Source organism: Pseudorasbora parva, chromosome 15 (assembly GCF_024679245.1).
Source record: "Pseudorasbora parva isolate DD20220531a chromosome 15, ASM2467924v1, whole genome shotgun sequence".
Lineage (NCBI taxonomy): Eukaryota > Metazoa > Chordata > Actinopteri > Cypriniformes > Gobionidae > Pseudorasbora > Pseudorasbora parva.
Window position 1 is genome coordinate 36,274,629 of NC_090186.1, and position 18,660 is coordinate 36,293,288.

Genomic DNA, 18,660 nt, shown 5'->3' on the forward strand with positions numbered 1-18,660 from the left:
AACCAGCCGCTCTAAAGCAGATAACCGGCGGATTTATGGCCTCGCACTTTTCCCATGATTGCCGGTGGGTTAGCAGGCGCTGTTTGCCTTAATCCCCATTCACTTGGAAATGCTGATACTTTTTCTCTTAAGGAATTTAATGGTGTGACAGTGATTTACTAATGTAAATCTGTCTAACAGACCCTGGCATAAAGGGACTGGATTAGGCCGGCATAAAGACCCGTCTTGGGGAGGAGTGACTGGTGTTGTTGTGCTTTCATGTGGCGCACACTACTGCAGTCCGACTGGCGGTTTGTTCACGCCCGCCAGAACAGCTACATAAGTTTTGACTTGAGCTGTCCCTGAGGGACCAAGAGGGACCTTGAGGGATCGTGCCTTCAAATAACAGTAAACACAACAAATGAGAACTGCTTAAATGTTTTTAAGACATTATGTTGCAGCGTCAACACACACGGCATTGAGACATTTTATAAACAAAAGTGAACATTTTTAAAATGGCTGGTGACTATGTAACTTAATTCAATAACTCTGTTTGGAGCTTACTTTAAAGTTTGTCGAAAGATTTATAACCTGTTGAAGTGGCACTTATAATTGCAGTTGTTTGTTTGACTTAATGGGCTTTTTTTGCATTATTAGAAAAACACATAAAAGAACACAAATATTTTTTCCACCATACAATTTCAAGAACTCAAATTATGCTATGGGAAAACAATTACTTTCTCTCATAACATTCCACGATCTATTGTGGTGAAGGGAAATGGAATGATGGTTTTATGGAATATGTCGGAATATAAAAAAACACTCAGTTTCTTCAGGGACATCAGTTTTTTTTCTTTTTTGCATAGAAAAGGTTACATCTTACAGAGCGTGGTAGAGTTATTAAAAAGGTAACAAAGTTACAGTAGTAGAAAATCTCACATGAGTATTAGTGAATGTTATTTTAAACAAATTTCAGTAGGCCTATTGTGTAAAGTGGAGAAGATCCCGTCTCCCCTTCCCCCCAGAAAAACACAAAAATCCGTGATTGAAGTGCATCATACCAAATTAATCTGTCTAATTTCAATATAAACTCTAGTTACAATCTTACACATATACAGATTTACAAAAAACTGGATTGTTAAATCATAATTACAAAACTGATCCACACCTCACTTAAGTGATTATCTGCAAAACCTTTGGTTTGTCGTTGAACAAGCTGTTTTTTTAAACAAAGCTACTGAGTGTGTGTTTGTGAAAATCTGACAATATGCTTCTTTTTCTATGGAGAAATATCAAAGCATACATATCAAATGCAGCATTTTAGCAGTGTTTATGCAGGCACTATCCCACAGCCCAGCCCTTTACACAGTTGTGATTTTCTTTAAAAAGGACAATCACTCTTCATCCTTACGGGTCTCCACGCAGTGTCATGTGTACAAGTCTGTCTTTCTTTCCCTCCCTCCCAGAAAGTTGGCTTATTTGATGTTGCATATGTGCACGAGAAATGTAGAGGGAAAAAAAGCCCATGGTGCTGACCAAAGCAGGCACAATAGCTGTTTTCTTTCCTTTATGTACAAAGTGTGGAAGACGTCCAGATGCAACAAGAGCAAATCCAACACTTAAAACGCTCCCACTTCAGTTCCCCATGGTCGATATGGTTTACTGCTGCTTCCGCTGTTCCCGCTGCTCTGTTGGGATGTGGTGGATGTGGAAACGGAAGAGCTCACGGTGGAAGAGGCCACTGAAGACGCTGTTACACTGGGACTGAAAAGCGGGAATCCTCCAGGAAACGATAGAGGGAAGGTCTGCGCTGCGGCTGCGGCGGCGGCTGCGTGAACGGTTGCCGATATTGAAAGCAGCGAGGTGGAGAGTGGCGGTACGCAAGGGGCGACACTGCCTGTAGAGGGCGCTCTGAGTGAGGAGTCACTGTGGGTAAAGGAGGAGGTCAGCAGGGCTGCACCCCTCTGAGGAACCTCAGACAGCCTGCTAGAGGAACTCTCTGAGGATGGAAGTCCGCTCTGCTGCAGAAACGCAGCGGGGATGGGATGCAAAGTGGCGGCCCAGTGATGCGGATGGAGGGCCTGCTGGTGATGGGCTATGGATGTGGTCATGGCGGCCGCTTCCCTCTGCGAGGCGCAGCTGCTGAGGTGAGAAACCAAGCGGACGCGGAGGGGGTCGCTGGAGTCTAGACCTTCCACTGAGCTCAAATACCTCGCCACTTCAGTTAGACACTCCCGAAAGCCGATGCTCATGAAGTCCATGGCCAGAGAATGAGCATCAAAATATCCTGAAAGAGAGAGAGAGAGCAATTCAAACGTGAACACCAAGTGAAGCTTTAATCATGATGAATCAAATGCAACCCCACTGTGCTCGAGAGGCTAAACCTAAGCAGACTGAGATTGTGACCTGACCTGTTTGTATGTTTGTTTTGTCTCCCCTCTGCTCCGGTTTTAACACTCATTGGAAAGCCCTAACAAACCCCCAACAGTGCAGCCTGTGAATGTGGCCCCACTCCCCTCCCATGGATTTATGAAAGCAAACACAATCCCAGGGTCAAGTGCTTCTTTTGTCCTGCCGGCACTTTCCCACGAGTTCAATCCTACCATTAACATTGATTTCCACTTTAATCTGTTCAAAAGGGAACTCCGTGCTCAAATTTCACTACAGCGTTCGGTGGAGCGCAAAACAGGAGCCAATAACAAGTAGTCTACCTTTTCCTCCTGTGGCCTGGAGCATCTTCAAGTGATCCACTGTCATCTGCAATATTTCTGCTTTCTCCAACTTGGCAGATCCCTTGGGAGAAGAAATAGGATATGTTTTTAATATGATAGCTTTGATGAAATAATGTGGCAACATCCTCTTCCACTTACTTTTTATTTATTATAATTATTAGAAATAATACTTTCATAAAGCATAATAAAGAAAACATGGATGTGAACTCACCTGTTTCTCAAATGCTGTTGGCACCAGACGACGTAACTCTGATAAACTATTATTTATTCGGTCCCTCCGTCTTTTCTCAATGATCTGTGATATATAAAATAATCATCTGAGTATAATGCATCAGGGTTTTGAAGAAAGTATTTAAAAGACTTGAACATATATAAAAATTCTGTCATAAAGTTGTGAATTACCCCTCTCCTCTTCTTTCTGGCCATGACTTGGGATGTTGTGGTGGGTGAGCCACATCTTATAAATGAACCGTTGCTTTGACTTTGGGGGGAAAAGGGGTGAAAATGCATCAGTGCACTGTAAAAAATGTTCATAGCTACATTTAAATTTACTATAATTTTGATTTTTTGATGAACACAACTGGTTAATTTCAACATGAACCACATGAAACATATTTTAGGTTACCTAAAATGTTTGACAGTGATTCACTTGTAAGTCATTTCCAAACATAACTACTTAATAATATGCATTAATAAATAGCCTATTCAAATAGTTAGAAACGTCTATAAAACTTGCATTAAACCACTTCATTCTGATGTTACTACATTAGGCACATTTTTTTGGTTGCACATCAATACACAAGTTCCAACCTTTAGTTAACTATAGTATTTATGTGACCATATATGAAAAATATAAAATTTCTATGATACATTATTAAATGACATTCTAACTATTGACCTATTGTGCATTACATAATATTTGTTAATTTTATTAAGTATTACCAAAGTTTTTTTGTGTCATACAAACTGAGTTTAGTCTATCTATAAATATTAAAATGAATTATAATGAATAAATTATAAATTAACTAGAATGTTTTTTAATACAATGTTTAAAAATAATAAATAGTAACAATTATTTATAGGCCTATTATGTATGTATACATTTAATACAGACTAATGTCCAAAGGAAAATATCTCAAGATAACACCTAAAAGTAAATCCTCAGCAACAGAATAACAAACAAGCATCCCATGCATGCTTACCCCGAGTAGTTATTCTCGCTGCCTACATCAATAGTTTCATCCATGTCGCTGTCGGACGTGCTGTCCTCACAAGGCCGCTTCATGATGCAGTGTGCACAGGTACAGTCACCAAACACTCTGAGCGTCTTTCCCACGAACCGCTGGAGCCTCAGTCTCGCATTCACGCCCACGTCCTGCTTTGGGAACACCCACCGAAAAAAAAGAAAACACGCCCCGAGCCACCGAATGGAGGTCTCAAACTTCATTCCCCTGATAATTGACTCTGCCCAGCTTCAGCACTCGCGTCCTGCACCCGAGGGCCCCAGAAGCGTGAGAAACACTTTACACATGAAAGGCGACGGTGTTTCAGAGCCTGGCAGAGCTTGGGCATAGTGTGCAAATAGGCAGGAAATCTAGGTAAAGGGTTTCTGGCAAGACTAGTTTGAGGATGCACAGTGACTTGCCAACATGCAGTCAGGTTTATTCAGCGCGCGAAGCCGCGAATTATTAAGGAAGTAATTTCTGTCAGTTGTTCAGGTTCGTCTCGCGAATCGTAAATTGTTTTAGCGTCCATTTATACAGATAGCTAACCTTCAAATATCTTGAAGACGTTTGAAAAATGAATTCATATTTATTTATTTTAAGTCTATATTAATATGAAAATTACGACAGAATGTTTTGTTGACTTACCATCCACAGACAGCAATTAAGCTCCGCAATATGACAAACGTAGCCTATTTTTACTTTAGGTTACTGAAAAGTTGTTTAAAGGCCTATATATACACCTATATATTCTACTTCTATGTTAAACAAAACATCCACATTATTTTACCAAATTAAAGTTCTTGTTTTACCAGCGCCAACAAGTAGCTCTACGTCATGTACATTACCATATCATATGCCTAGGCTAGTAAAAAAAAAAAAAAAAAAAAACGTAGCATATTTTAAAGACTACTTTTTATTATTTTTATTTTACACGTTTTTAAAAAGTAAAAAGTACCGTAGGCTAATTACCTAAAAAAAAAAAAAATGTTTTGCCTATATTGTTCCATTAAAGTAGCCTAAATATTAAAGTAGACAGTGATGGTAAAATAATGTGTTAAAGCCACATTATGTAATTTTTCTTATTTAGCTTGACGCTTGGATTTCGCTGAGCTTTTTTATTATGCTGCACGACCGCTTCTGCTTTTTCTGGTCATGCGCTGTTTTAACATATTAGATACATTATATGAGTGTGTTGAAAGTTGTAACAATGCTTTTCTCTGTGTTTGCTTGGCGGCTACTATAGAGACACATAGTTGCACATTGCAGTAAGCTAGATCGATATTAGGCATGATAAAACATGGTAGCCTTCTCGCGGTAATCATAAAAACTAGATTTAAACATTAAGACTAATTTTGTTGAGCTACAATTTCTGTCAGTCGCTCATCTGTCAAATAAAATAATAGCTATATTTAAGTTTTTTTGGTGTTCCCATGGTTTCTACAAAAAATAAAATTGCGGGTATGATGTCATTGGTAGGGGACACACTGTAAAAAAAATATTGTTGGTTTAACTTAAAAAAGTAAGTAACTTGGTTGCCTTAAAATTTTGAGTTTACTGAAATAAAAAATTTGAGTTGATACAACGAAGCAAATTAGTTTAATAAATAGAAACTCAAAATATTATTGTATGTGAACCACATAAAAAATTTGATAAATCATGAAAATAGCACAAATTGGCATGTTTCATTGCGTCTTCACAAATAAAGCACACGCAATTACCAAATATGCTTACAAAATCTTTTAATAATATTTGAATAAAGGTTGTCGATTCTCAAAAATGTTAATCGTATTAACTCAAATTTTTAATTTCAATGAACTCAAAATTTTAAGGCAACCAGGTAACTTATTTTTAAAATATTTTTTTACAGTGCACGGACTAACCTGGTTGAAATTGCTTATTTCTCTGGACTTAAACACTCTTGGAAACATTTGGGATAATGTAGGTACACAGGTCAACAACATTTATAACAATGTTCTTGTGGTTTTTGGATATTTTAACCACAAAATTTTACATGTGCCTTTAAAAAAAGTGATGCACTTTTGCAACATATAGTGGACTGAACACTCAAAGCCCTTTAAAATGTTTCAATAAACATTATATTGAGATTCTGGGAGTGTATTTTAAGTTGTTAGGGAGTCTGTCTCCTATGTTTCACATATCGCAAGTTGACAAACTGAACACACTTCTAAATATATGCACACACACAGGCAGACACACTTTCACACATGAGCTTCTCATCTAGTTGGAGGTGCAGCTGTAGTGAATTTCCTGGGTTAAACAGTGAAGACGGCACATTGTTTGGGCTCACAAAACCCCCCCTTTGTCATGTGCCTTCCCCCTGGTGGAGCGTAGCACAGTCTCCCAGGCAGCCCGCCAGTGTGATGACTCGTTCCCACAGCTCGAGCCCTGCGCTGAAACCCAATCACCATGTGAGAGACGGCCAGGAACACAGGGAGGGCCGGCAGGGCCGCTGCCACTGGGAGGTTACCGCAAGCCAAGCGTCACCCCCACCACTGCAGCCATAGCGCGTAACCCTATTCTTCACATTGTTTGTTTGTTGTATGTCCAATTTACCTAACATGACATAAAACCTTAGAAATAAGCTGGCATCATGGTGGAGGGTAAATTGTGACCTTTCACACATTATGTTCTGTAGTGTCAAAAACTATATTTTGTAACATTACAAACAAAACTCATTCATTATTTTACTTCAAAAGTATAATACTTAAAAATATGTATTTGCATTTCACAATAAAACGACGCTCATCGACGTCATTCCACCCAAGAATTTCTAATTTCAAATACTCTAAAAATATATATAATACTCAAAAGTGTTTTTAAAAACATATAAATGTATTTGCCCAGCCCAAAAAAATAAAGAAAAGATTTAAAAAGGTAAATGCTTAAAATGATATGGCTGGATCATTATTGCAGTGATTATTATGTTTCTAGCAGGTTATATGTTTAGCAACAGTTCTTCTAACCCTAACTGTGTGTAGAGTGTGTAACTTTTCATTTCTTAAACAACCATGTAGGAAGACAGATCATGGCCATATTCCAGAAGACAATGTCAAGATTCATCAGGCTCAAACTGTGAAAGAATGGTTGGGAGGGAGCATGACAAATTATTTTCACACATGAATTGGCCCCTCTGAGTCCAGACCTTAAATCTATTGAAAGTTTTTGGGATGTGCTGGAGGAGACTTTACAGAGTGCTGGACTCTTGCATTGTCCATACAAACTATTAAGCAAAAATTGATGCGCCTCTTGATGGAAATAAGATATTTATTTTGGGTCAAGATCTTGTACTGACATAATGAAGCATTTGCCTATTTAAATTCAACTGCCCGGGCAGTGTATAAATGTGCATTTTCACCATAAAATATCAAACCAAGTGGCGTTTAAAGAATGACTGAAACACTCAACTATAATTTTACAAAACAAAAAGTTGTTTTTTTTTAAAAGGTAAAAAAATAGATACAGGTCAAAACAAACACAAAAGTTATTTGGACATTTTCAGGGTTTCAAACAGATCATGCCTTTAGGATAAGACATTAAACCATTGTCCTGAGTCTCTGTGGTCATAAAAAATTCAGAAATTTGCTAAATTTGCCCATTGGCCTCTGTCTATCATGGCCTTCTAATCACTCCATATACTGATTGGCTTCATCACATCTCCTCTCCACCAATCCGCTGGTGTGTGGTGGGTGTTCTAGTGCAATTTGGCTGCTATCGCATCATCCAGGTGGATGCTGCACATCATCGGTGATGGCTGAGGAGATTACTCCTTCCATATGTAAAGCCCTCTGGGTACCCAGAAAAGCAGGCGCTATATAAATGTAACAGGTTATGTGATGAACTACACCTGTGTTTTTTCTACTAGTGTGAAACTGACTTTATGCATTCCCTTAAAATGAACTTGAGACCTATCTTAGATTTTCAGTGTCATGACCAGTTCAAAAACTTTATGATCTCCTAATACAAAGACTATTATAAAAACCAAACCTCTGTATGCTGAGGGGTTTCTGCATCACCCACTGCCTTTAACACCCTGCACCAGACCCAGTCCTCACCACAGATAGCTCCAATCAAGCTGTCAACAGCCTCTCATAGCCCAGGGCAGGCTGCAGCTCTCCCAGGTGTGACCTAAAGTATATAAGAGCTAATTAAAGCAGTCTGTCCGGCTTCACAGACCCGGACTTTCCCTCGTTTCCCCCTGTTGATGGATATGCACACTCAAGAATTTTCAAAGTTCTTTTTAGGATAAATAAAGCAGTATAATGAAAATATTTACAGGAGAGCAGACATACACCAAGCCCTAAAGATTTGTTTTACTCTACTTATTGTATTTGCATACAGTTATTGTTCTACACAACTACAAAAAGTCTGCTGAATCAGTCTGGGTCTTCTCATATCTAGGATTTTTTCCTATTTATTAATATATTTAACAGGGACAGAGCACATTATTAACATTTCTGTAAATGGACCAGTTCACACAAAAGACAACAACCATGGCAATTACAATAATTGTTAAGTTTTAATAATTGTTCGAATTCTGTGAGTATAGGAAATTCCACACCACAACTATAACGAAAATGGCAGAGAGAAACAATATAGTTGGAATTACTCTTAAAAAAAACTCCTCTCCCCACCAGCTGAAGAACGATAATAGCAATGGCAGCCAATCAGAATCCATCCTGCTTTCAGAGCTGGAGTATTTAAAGCGGCAGATGGCAAAACTGGACAGGACATTATTTTGCATAGGTGTGGATACTAATATAGTTAGCGTTCTTGAAGTGAATATGTTTTTATTCTTAAAGGGTAAGTTCACCCCAAAATGAATGTTTCTGTCATTAATTATTCACCCCCATATCGTTTTAAACCCGTAAGACCTTCGTTTATCTTCAGAACACAAATTAAGATATTTTTGATGAAATCCATGAGCTTTCTGACCCCTCCATAGACAGCAATGCAACATCCACTTTAAAGGCCCAGAAAGGTAGTAAGGACATAAAAATAGTCAAATAAGTAAATAGTTAAAATGGTCCATGTGACTCCAGTGGTTCAACCTTAATGTAATGAAGCGACGAGAATACTTTTTATGCGCAAAAAACAAACGAAAATTAACGACTTTATTAAAGAATTTATTTTCTTCTGTGCCAGTCTCCTAAGCTGTCTGATGTAAACACACCGCAGCGCTTCGGGGTTCAACATCAGAACGCCGGCTTTGTAACGGCCAGCTCCTGCGTCAGCTTCATGTGCAAGCGTTGTGGTGCTCACGTGAACAGCATTGTGATCATGGTTAATCACATCCAAATCAAAAGTTTGTGTTTACATATTATATGTGTGTGCACTGTGTATAATTATTATGTATATATATATATATATTCACACACACGCATACACAGTATTACCACACAAACACACACACAAGCAAACAGAAAACATGCATTAAATTAGATATTTTTACATATATCTTTATATAAGATTTGTGAAAAGAAGCCATCACTCCTGTTCTTTTTTTTTCATCCTTGGCTTATAGAAAACAAGTGCTACCGATATCAGTCCAGGGCAGGACTACAAAACAAAAACCGGAATATGGCCTCCGCCAAGTCTGCTGACGGCCAGCGTAGAGCTATAAGCTCGTCAGTGTCACCTCTGAGACTTCTAATAGAATGTGGCAAAGCAGTTCCAAACTTGGGAGGCAACTTAGTACAAACGTTTGTGGATGTGTGCATGTGTTTCTTCTATTCCCAGGCAGGAGGAAGGATTCCTTTCATCCTAAACATGCTTGCTTGGAGAAGGCGGGCTGCCCTGCCCCTAGGCCCGGCGAGAGGGGCCCAGCCCTGATGTGCCATGCTATCAGTGGTTCCCAAGGCTGGCCAGCCTGGGAAAAGCTGGGTGGACCCGTTCCAAAATCAGCATTACATGCATTATTGTTCTTACCCTCCCTGAGTCCCAAGCACACAATGAAAACAACAGCAACAGCCACAATCTCAAGCCCTTCTCTGAACACAAGGCTGCCCTTAGTCACTCGCAAACTGCCTTTTTAAAACCAAGTTAACTGCTTCATGGCAACGGACACAGTTGCCTGGGCAGCAGCTTCCTCTACCCTGACTCTTCCTTGAGAGTACACTGACCTGTTTTAGATTCAGGGCAAACAAACATTTGTCCTGTTAAATTAAAGTATAGTGCAAGTGAAACATGGGCATTTATTGCTCTTTAGTAAATTCACCTGAGAATCAGTGGCCGACTGCATAAACTGCTAAGATTAGTCTTACAAGTTAGTCATCTAATATTTTGTTATGCACTGTTAATAATTTCCAGTCAGTTACATAAAAATATAAATTGGTCTAATCTGATACCGAAAAGTAAGACTGATTGCCCCTTGGTCATACTAGTCTTTAGCTATACTTATGCAGTATGTCACAGGATTCTCTTTTAAGCTAGTGTTATGATTCTTAATGCCTTAAAAAACAGCTCAAACCAGTCTAAGGTAGTTTTTTGGTCCTCAAGCCTGGCCCATCTGGTCTGAACAGCCGGCAAGTGCTGAAAACCTTTCTAAAACTAGCAAAATAGGCTAGTTTTTAAGAAGTTTTAACAACGTCTGCACCAGCAGAAGAAAAAGAATCTAGGAAGTTACTGAGATCATAATCTAGCTCCATCATCATTTCATGTTCCTCGAGGGATGCTCTTGTGATTAGTGAATGAAGTTTGCATGAATGAAAAATGTTAGCTAAATCAAAAATAAACTTACTGGTATCTACTGATCTTGCTGATCAGACACCAACAAAGATTTTTAAGATTATGACTAACCTGATTATCTTCTTTGGTGCCTAGATTTGGACACAAGGTGGTTTCATTTCAACGCCAAACTGAAACAATTAACCCCTGAGTAAATAATCTACTTCTTTCTCATTGTTATCCAATCTGTCCAAGACAAATGGGCATCTGTTTATTTTTCCTGTCAGTGGAAGAGTGAACGGCCACAAACTGACGATATCCTAGGATTGTGGACTTCTGACTCCAAAGTCATATTATAGGCGCTTTATTAGTGTTTAAGGTCACAGAGAGACAAGCAAGTGCATCCTATATCAGGAAGCCTTGTGCGTCTCTGGAGTGAAATATTTGGCTTTTAGTCGGAGCGCCGGCCGTGAGTCGGAAATCCTGGGAAGCGAGTTCATGGCAGACAGGCTCCAGGCGTCGTATGGGCCAACGTTGAAGAGAATGGTTCAGAATAATAGGGCCCTTCCTGCCATTCTCAGATTCAGGGCAGTATTTCTGTCACGGCTTTCCATCGTACTGTGTCTGGCATTTTGCTTCGGCACCCATCAACACGCAGGCTACGCTCAGAATCACGATAATCTGCAGTGCAAGTGCCATCTGGCTCAACAAAAAGTGTCTGTCAGAATTATGTCAGCGTCAGAACAACATCATTGTGGTGATTTTGCATGGCTATCAAGGGAGAGTATACTCATGTAAACAAGTTTATCAGTCATTTTAAACTGCTATAGTGTGTACTGGTGAGGGTTTATAATACAAAAATTGCTTATATGGAGTGAGAACACACACAGACAGGTGCCCCTACTTTACTTCCTGTCATATGACCTGACCTTCCTGTCAGGATACATGAGCTTGAGGAAGCCATAGATTTCCCCTTCTGCATTCAGCTCTCATTGTTCAAACATTGTTACCCAATTGTTATGCATCCCTTTTATGCACTGTGGCACCTTCGCTATTTGCACAATAGCTTTGTTTCCACTGTCAAAACCTGGAACCCACAGATTTTGATACATGGTCAGCTATTCAGACAAAGTTCTAAATGCTAAAATAATGTCCTTACCTTATGAACATTTGATCCGAATACTCAAACGTGCCACAGAAGTTCTAATAGGTCATTGTAGTAAGTCAGCGCTGAGACGTCTTCGTATAGAGTTCAACCTACAGAAATAAAACAATTTTCAGTTTTGTTTAGCAAATTCATCCTTTATGTTTGTATGTCATGTCTTTTGTCAACAGCTTAATTTACTTAAAACAGATTTGAGATTTCAATTTTAAGGAGCCACGCACATGACATGCAGGAAAAAAATGGTCGGTTAAATCGTGCCCACGATTTATTAATCCGTTCCCTTGATTTGTTAAATCGTGCTCACGATTGAGCAACTCGAGGGAATGAAATAGTAAACCAAGGGGACGAAATAGTAATTCATCCGAAATGGTAAATTATCTGAAATAGTAATTCGTAATAGTAATTTCAGGGAATGAAATGATAAACCAAGGGGATGAAATAGTAAATCATCCACATCACAAAATAGTTAATTGTGTGCATTATTTACTTTTTTTCTTGCATGTCCGGGATTCAACTTAGAATGGGTTCCCTTTCAATTTTATGATTTGGCATTTAAATTGAATTTGTCACACCCCACAAATAGTTGAATTACAATTAGAATAGGAATGACAGGAAATGAACTTCACTGAATTGCAATTCAAAGAAAATCAACAAATTGTCTTAGCAAAGTGGTGTTCTTCTACCCAGCTTCACAAAAGTTAAACATATTATAAAATATAGAATTTTTAAATATAATCCATCTATCCATTCATCCAAATCTACATTCATACAGTAACCTGCAATTCCATGTTTGCTACCTCAATTCAAATTAAATTTCCAAACCAACTAAAAATATTACACTTAAAAATCTTTCTCAATATATTAAATTCTGAATGTCACAACCCAGATTCAAATATTCATACACAGTACATGTATAGTACATGCATATTAAAACATACGAACAGTTCTCGCATTGCTACATTAGCTACTACTACTTTTTCAACATTTTAATTTAAGAGAAGACACTTAAATGCATTGATGTTGCTGTTTGACAAGGAAAATCTTAAAGGAAGTGTATGCAAGATTGTGGCCAAAACTGGTAATGCAGGTTTATCCCCTCTCCCTCTCCCCCTCGCCCCTGACTCGAGGTTGCCAGAAAGGCTGCAGGATCCAGTAGAAACGTTTGTAGCTGCAGCCGTGGTAACTAGAGCTGAACTGGCAACCCGGATGCAGAAACACTACTGACTTCGTCATTGGTAGATAGGTGGAGGGCGGAGCTTCAGGCCAAAACACAACATGTCAACATCAACATCAGTTGAGGGCTGCAACAACAACTTTTAAATGACAATATCCTGGCCGGACTACTGCTGTCAGTGATATAAGTATTTGAAATGAACATGATTTCTTAATCTCTAGTGAAATATCAGGGCCATTTTATGATGAATTGAAATACATTTCTTACATACAGTTCCTTTAACCATTTAACCCAATTGCATAAGCAGTCTGGCTCTGCTCTCATATCAGTGACTTCTGGCTCGCTCTGCTTCCAGGGAAGCAGCTGCCCTGGACGCCCCAGTCTGAGCAGACAGGCAAATGTGTTAAAGTAATTAACAGACAAGAAAGAGGAAGTCATCAGCTACACATTAAGTGACCTGACCACTGTGAAATCACTACTCTAGACGGCAGGATACAACCACAGTCCGAGAAAGAGATATGCTTCCACACGTGGCACCAGTCAGTGAAGGCCAACAAGATAATCTTCTCTTCTACAGTAAAAACAAACAGAAGAAAGGAGGGGGTTTCCTCTTGGGACACCTGTGCTGATCATTAATGCTTTGTATATAATTATTTATTATACATATGGTAGCACTTTATTTAACAGTCCTGTTCCCCATTCACATATTCATTATAAACCGTTACCTCATATTAGTACTTCCTTGAATAAATACACTGAGAGTACATTTAAAGGGATAGTTTACCATGAAATGAAATTAAAGCTCTCTTTTACACACCCTGCTGTTTATTTGATGCCCTATGTCCTTCTATACCTTTCGGACCTCAAAAGCGGAAATAAAATAAAAAATAGTCCTGCACGCGCTCCTTCCTATAATATGCAGTGGATAGCGATCAGGTAAAAGCATTACAAAAATTATACAAAAGTATGATGCAATGATACAGTGAGACGCCCGCCATATAAGGAAAGTGTACTGGAGGCATACTATAAAGTTTTGCGAGAAATAAACTATTATTCAGTCAAACTACTGAGCTCGGCCGTTACTCTGTGCGGGTTCCTGTAATGACTAGTACGAACCATCAGCACGTGCGGTGCTCACGCTCTCCACTACACTTTCCATATATGGCGGGTGTCTCACTGTTTCATTGTGTCATACTTTTGTATAATTTTTGTAATGTTTTAACCTGTTCGCTTTCCACTGCCATTATAGGAAGGAGCGCATGCAGGACTATTTTTTTAAATTTCTGCTTTGAGGTCTGAAAGGGATAGAAGGACATAGGGCATTGAATCAACAGCAGGGTGAGTAAAAGAGGGCTCATTTCATTTCAGGGTGAACTATCCCTTTAAGTGTACGCACTATAAAAATAAATAAAGTGCAACCATACATATTTATTATTTTAATATTTTAAAGTTGATACATAACCCTCTTGAAAGATACATCGCCACTGTTGACCTTTATATGTGAAGGCAAATTTTGTTTTTCAAAGCAGGAGCTTGTGCAGTTTTTCTTGTGCTGTGGAAAACACCTAAAAAAGTAATAATACTGTGAACTCAGTTTGGCCTCTAGGCAGTAGCCACAGACATTCAAAAATCTTCCCTTCAGTTTTAAGACAAGGCTTGAGGAAGCACAAGGTTAGAGAGAGATCCAGGAAAGAGCTTTCTGCTAATCTCTACCAGGGTAAGACCCCACAGAGCCAAAACATTGATATGGTGTGTCACTGCCTGGTGATAAACAATGCTGCATATTGTTGTTTTGGGCTGCACCCTCTGGTTCTTTATCAGCAAGCATCCTTCCACTCTCCATGATTGTGAAATGGCAATGGGTATGCTACAGAGTGATGGACTTATATAATAAATGGCAATGAAGCTGATCATGGCTAAGAGAAATTCATGTGACCTTTAGGGTGGATTTATCTGAAGAAGCTGTTCACACCAAGGACGATAACTACAAAGACAGATATAGTTCTAAGATTCGTTCAAAATATTAAAGTCCACAACACAGCTATAACAAAACAAGATAACATTGGAATCTCTTTCAGAATGCTTTTATTCCAGCTGAAGAACAATAAAAAGATTGAGCCAATCAGAATCCATTCCGCTGTAAAGAACTTCAGCATTTAAAGCGGCAGACGACAAATAAACATAACGATATTGTCAGCTGCCGTGGACGCTAATATAGTTATCGCTATAGTTTGCTTTATTGTTATTTATATATTTGCCTTTATAGTGCAATAATAGACAGGAGCTGAAATGAAGCATACATGTTTGAATCTGTGATCTGAATAAATGTCTATTCAAAAGTAATTCACAGACATAATTAAAAATTGAAGCAAAATATAAAATTGTGTTTGTGGATATCTTGCCTGAGGCTGAGAATCAATCATATCATAAACTCAATCATATTATAAACTAAAGTTAAATCAAAAGTTTGGTTTTAGAATGGTTTTTATAATGTTTTGTCTTTTATGCTCATGAACACTGCTTAAAAAAAATACAGTAATATAATGACAAATTATCACAATTTAGATATAAATTGTTTTCCATTTTAAAATATCATTTGTTGCTGTACATCACTGTTCATGTCACAGTGTCACATGATCCTTCAGCAATCATTTTAATTCTAATGCTGATTTATTTATTTATTTATTTTTTTGGAAACCATAATATATGTTATTCTTGATTCTTTGATGAGTAGAAAGAGGTAAAAAAAATTATTACATTTATTTTTAAAATATAATTTATTTATTTTATTTATTTAAAATATAAAACTTTCGTAACATGTACATGTCTTTACTGTCACTTTTGATAAGGTTAATGTGTCATTTCTAAATAAAAGTATTAGTTCTGAAACTTCTGAAAGGAAGTGTACCATAATATAATTTTTGGACAATCATGTATCATTAAAAAATTTAATGCAATAAAAATGAGTAATGAACGTTTCTGTGGTAATCATCGATGAATCTTGAGTTTTAGTCTTAGGAGCACCGAACTGCTTATCTAAATATGAGCTGTTATAGCTAAAATAAATATTATTTCAAAGCAAAAACTGAAGCAGCTAATTAATGCTTGATTGACTCTTTTCTTTACTGGTAAGGCAGGATTCTGAAAGAAATAATCTCAGATATTCTGCTCCAGCCACTATTTTCACATAATCACTGATGTTTAGGGGCTAAGATGAAAGGCAAGTTGGGTGAAGTCCTGTCTACGGGGATGAGTTTCAAGTACAAGGATCAAGAATTTTAGACAAATTTTGAACTAGCCTAAATCTGTGTGGGTTTTATTTCTGGCCCTAATGGCCCGTCATTGTTTTGGAAGTCCAGACACTTTGACTTATCAGTGCGAGCAGTTGAAAAGCAGTAGCGCACATGCTTGACCCCAGGCACTCTGGTCTTACTGCTATCACCCGAGACAGCACTGTTGAATCTGGGGGAGAATGTGACAACAGCAGGCTCAGCTCATCTTATCAAGCAGAGTGAGGGCCACCAGCTGACCATACTCAGACCCCAGATCAGCAACACGTCTGCTAATTCTTCATACACCCTGCAGGGGAAAACCTGGACTGAGGGGGTCTGAGCCCTGGAAAATACCTGTCATCAGAAGAGCCGCGATCAGCCGCAGCAATCTTGCTACATTCACACCAGGAGAAACACAGAGGGAGAGGTGTCCGCGACAACTCCCAGATACTCTGCCGCTGTCTTTCCCACTGGCAGAAAACACACAAAGACTTGTCACTGTCTATCAAAGCTAAAAAAGTTCAATAAAATGGGTTATTTGTGCTAAAACAGACATATAATCCTTATAACTGAAAGCCACAATTTAATTGATTTAAAGTGCATAAAGAAAAAAACTCTTAGAAATAATTATTTCATTTTTTATTGACCCATACCTCCTTCCAAACCCAATTTTTTTCTGTTTTACAAAGTCCATATGTAGCAAGTCATATGATTGCTTTGAGGAACAGAAAATATTTCTGTATTACAGTGATTTACTGTAGTTTATGTATAAAATGGCTGTACAGTAGATGCTGACTGCAAGAAAGCATCTTATTCAAGGATATAAGCTTGTTTTGGTGTAAATATTGTGTGGGTTTGTTGTTTGCTTCCATGTGCACTATATTTTGTAAATACACATAACAGTCTGAAAATTGAATAAAGGCTACACATATAATGAAGGCTAATATAGGCTTATTGTACAGAATCCACTTTTTGCACAAACATTTTCAGCAATACAACAGTTTTCAACATTACTAATAATAAGACATTTTCTAGAGCACCAAATCAGCATATTAGAATGATTTCTGAAGGATCATGTGACAGTGAAGACTAAAGTAATGCTAAAAATTCAGATTTGCCAACACAGGAATAAATTACATTTCATTTTAAAGTCATTTTACATTGTAATAATATATCACAATAATACCCCAAACTTTTGGACAGTATATCAATGGCTAGTTACCTCACTCCTGTGGCAATTCTCCATCATAACTTCAGATATATTTCTATCATATATTAATAAATTAATTTACTTTAATTAGGAAGACCACGAGAATCATTTAAGCCAAAATTTTAACCTCATGTATTCATTATGAATTGGTCTTTTCATACAATCAAGCTAAAATCAGAATTGTTTATTGCAAGCTTGATGATAGACCCAACTATGTGATTAAAACATATTATTTTCCATTTAATCCATACACTCTTGTAAAAACGAGAGCACAGCATCAAAAGGAACTGGATTTATAGAACAAAAATATCCATAAACCGAGAGACTTCATCTTAGTAGTCTGCCACACGCCTCTGGGTTGTGATGTAAATACTGTGTGGGTTGTAAGGGGTTGATTTTTTGCTTATATGTTTCAAGTATATATACCTCAAAAAAGGAATATAGAAGCTAAACATTATCAACTTTAATTGAGCAAACTATTTACATGATAACAATAAAGTTTAGATTGTAAATGGCAGTCGGTTTTAATACGCAAATAATGTACGTTTTTCTGTCAAACAATATGTCTCCGGTTGATAATATAATTTTTGTCAAAAGACACTTGTCTCATTCATAAAGCTGGTGCCATCTTGGATGGAAGTGTAGTGCGCTACTGTGCAGAATGGCAACAGCTGTGGCTTTCATTGTTTGAAGCCACACTCTCATTCTTCCTGTAATATAGTGGTCAGCCTACATTACAGGTCAAGCTATTTTGGCCACTCTGCCTTTACTGCAGCAGAGGTTGGCGTTCGATCAGAGAGCTGGCTTCCAGAGAGGGTCAGTAAGGGTAAGTAGTTGGTGCTGACAGGAAGCTGGCAAAGACCACCCTGAGGATATATTGCCACGCTGAAGAATGATCAATGGCTAGGGAGAACATATCAGCTTTATTTACACAATTACACTGATACTATACATTTCTATTCAAAAGTTTTGGGTCAGTAAGATTTTGTTTTTTAAAGGTGCCCTTGCCCTAGAATGAGTTGAAACATTATGTTAAATTGTTTTCTGATATCTACATAGAGGGTATGTGGCTTATTTAAAGGCAAAAATTGTTCAGATACAGTTTTACAGGTCCATTTACAACCCTATAAATTGTCCCTATATAATGCTCTGTTTTTGCCTTATTTGGAAGAGTCATGAATATTACTGTTGAGGTCTACTCTGATTGGCTTATTTCAG

The 18,660-nt window shown here is 38.0% G+C and overlaps 1 protein-coding gene and 1 long non-coding RNA gene across 5 annotated transcripts in view; both read right to left on the minus strand.

Moving 5' to 3' along the window:
• Nucleotides 1–484: 484 nt before the first annotated feature.
• Nucleotides 485–4,088, minus strand: hey2 (hes-related family bHLH transcription factor with YRPW motif 2). Its single transcript, XM_067418677.1, has 5 exons — nt 3,914–4,088; nt 3,114–3,192; nt 2,923–3,006; nt 2,691–2,772; nt 485–2,266 (listed from the first exon to the last, which is right to left on the minus strand). The coding sequence occupies exons 1-5, from the start codon at nt 3,994–3,996 to the stop codon at nt 1,599–1,601; spliced, it is 996 nt and encodes a 331-aa protein (XP_067274778.1). The 5' UTR covers nt 3,997–4,088; the 3' UTR covers nt 485–1,598.
• A 2,721-nt stretch (nt 4,089–6,809) lies between these two features.
• LOC137041533 (uncharacterized) overlaps nt 6,810–18,660 on the minus strand; it is a 102,174-nt gene continuing 90,323 nt past the window's right edge. For 3 of the 4 annotated variants that reach the window (XR_010898117.1, XR_010898116.1, XR_010898115.1), the window contains 3 exons: nt 16,587–16,702; nt 11,781–11,878; nt 6,810–8,083 (listed from right to left, as the gene is read on the minus strand). This is a non-coding gene — a long non-coding RNA (uncharacterized lncRNA). The remainder of the gene's footprint in view (nt 8,084–11,780; nt 11,879–16,586; nt 16,703–18,660) is intronic. The other variant, XR_010898118.1, reaches the window with a different exon arrangement.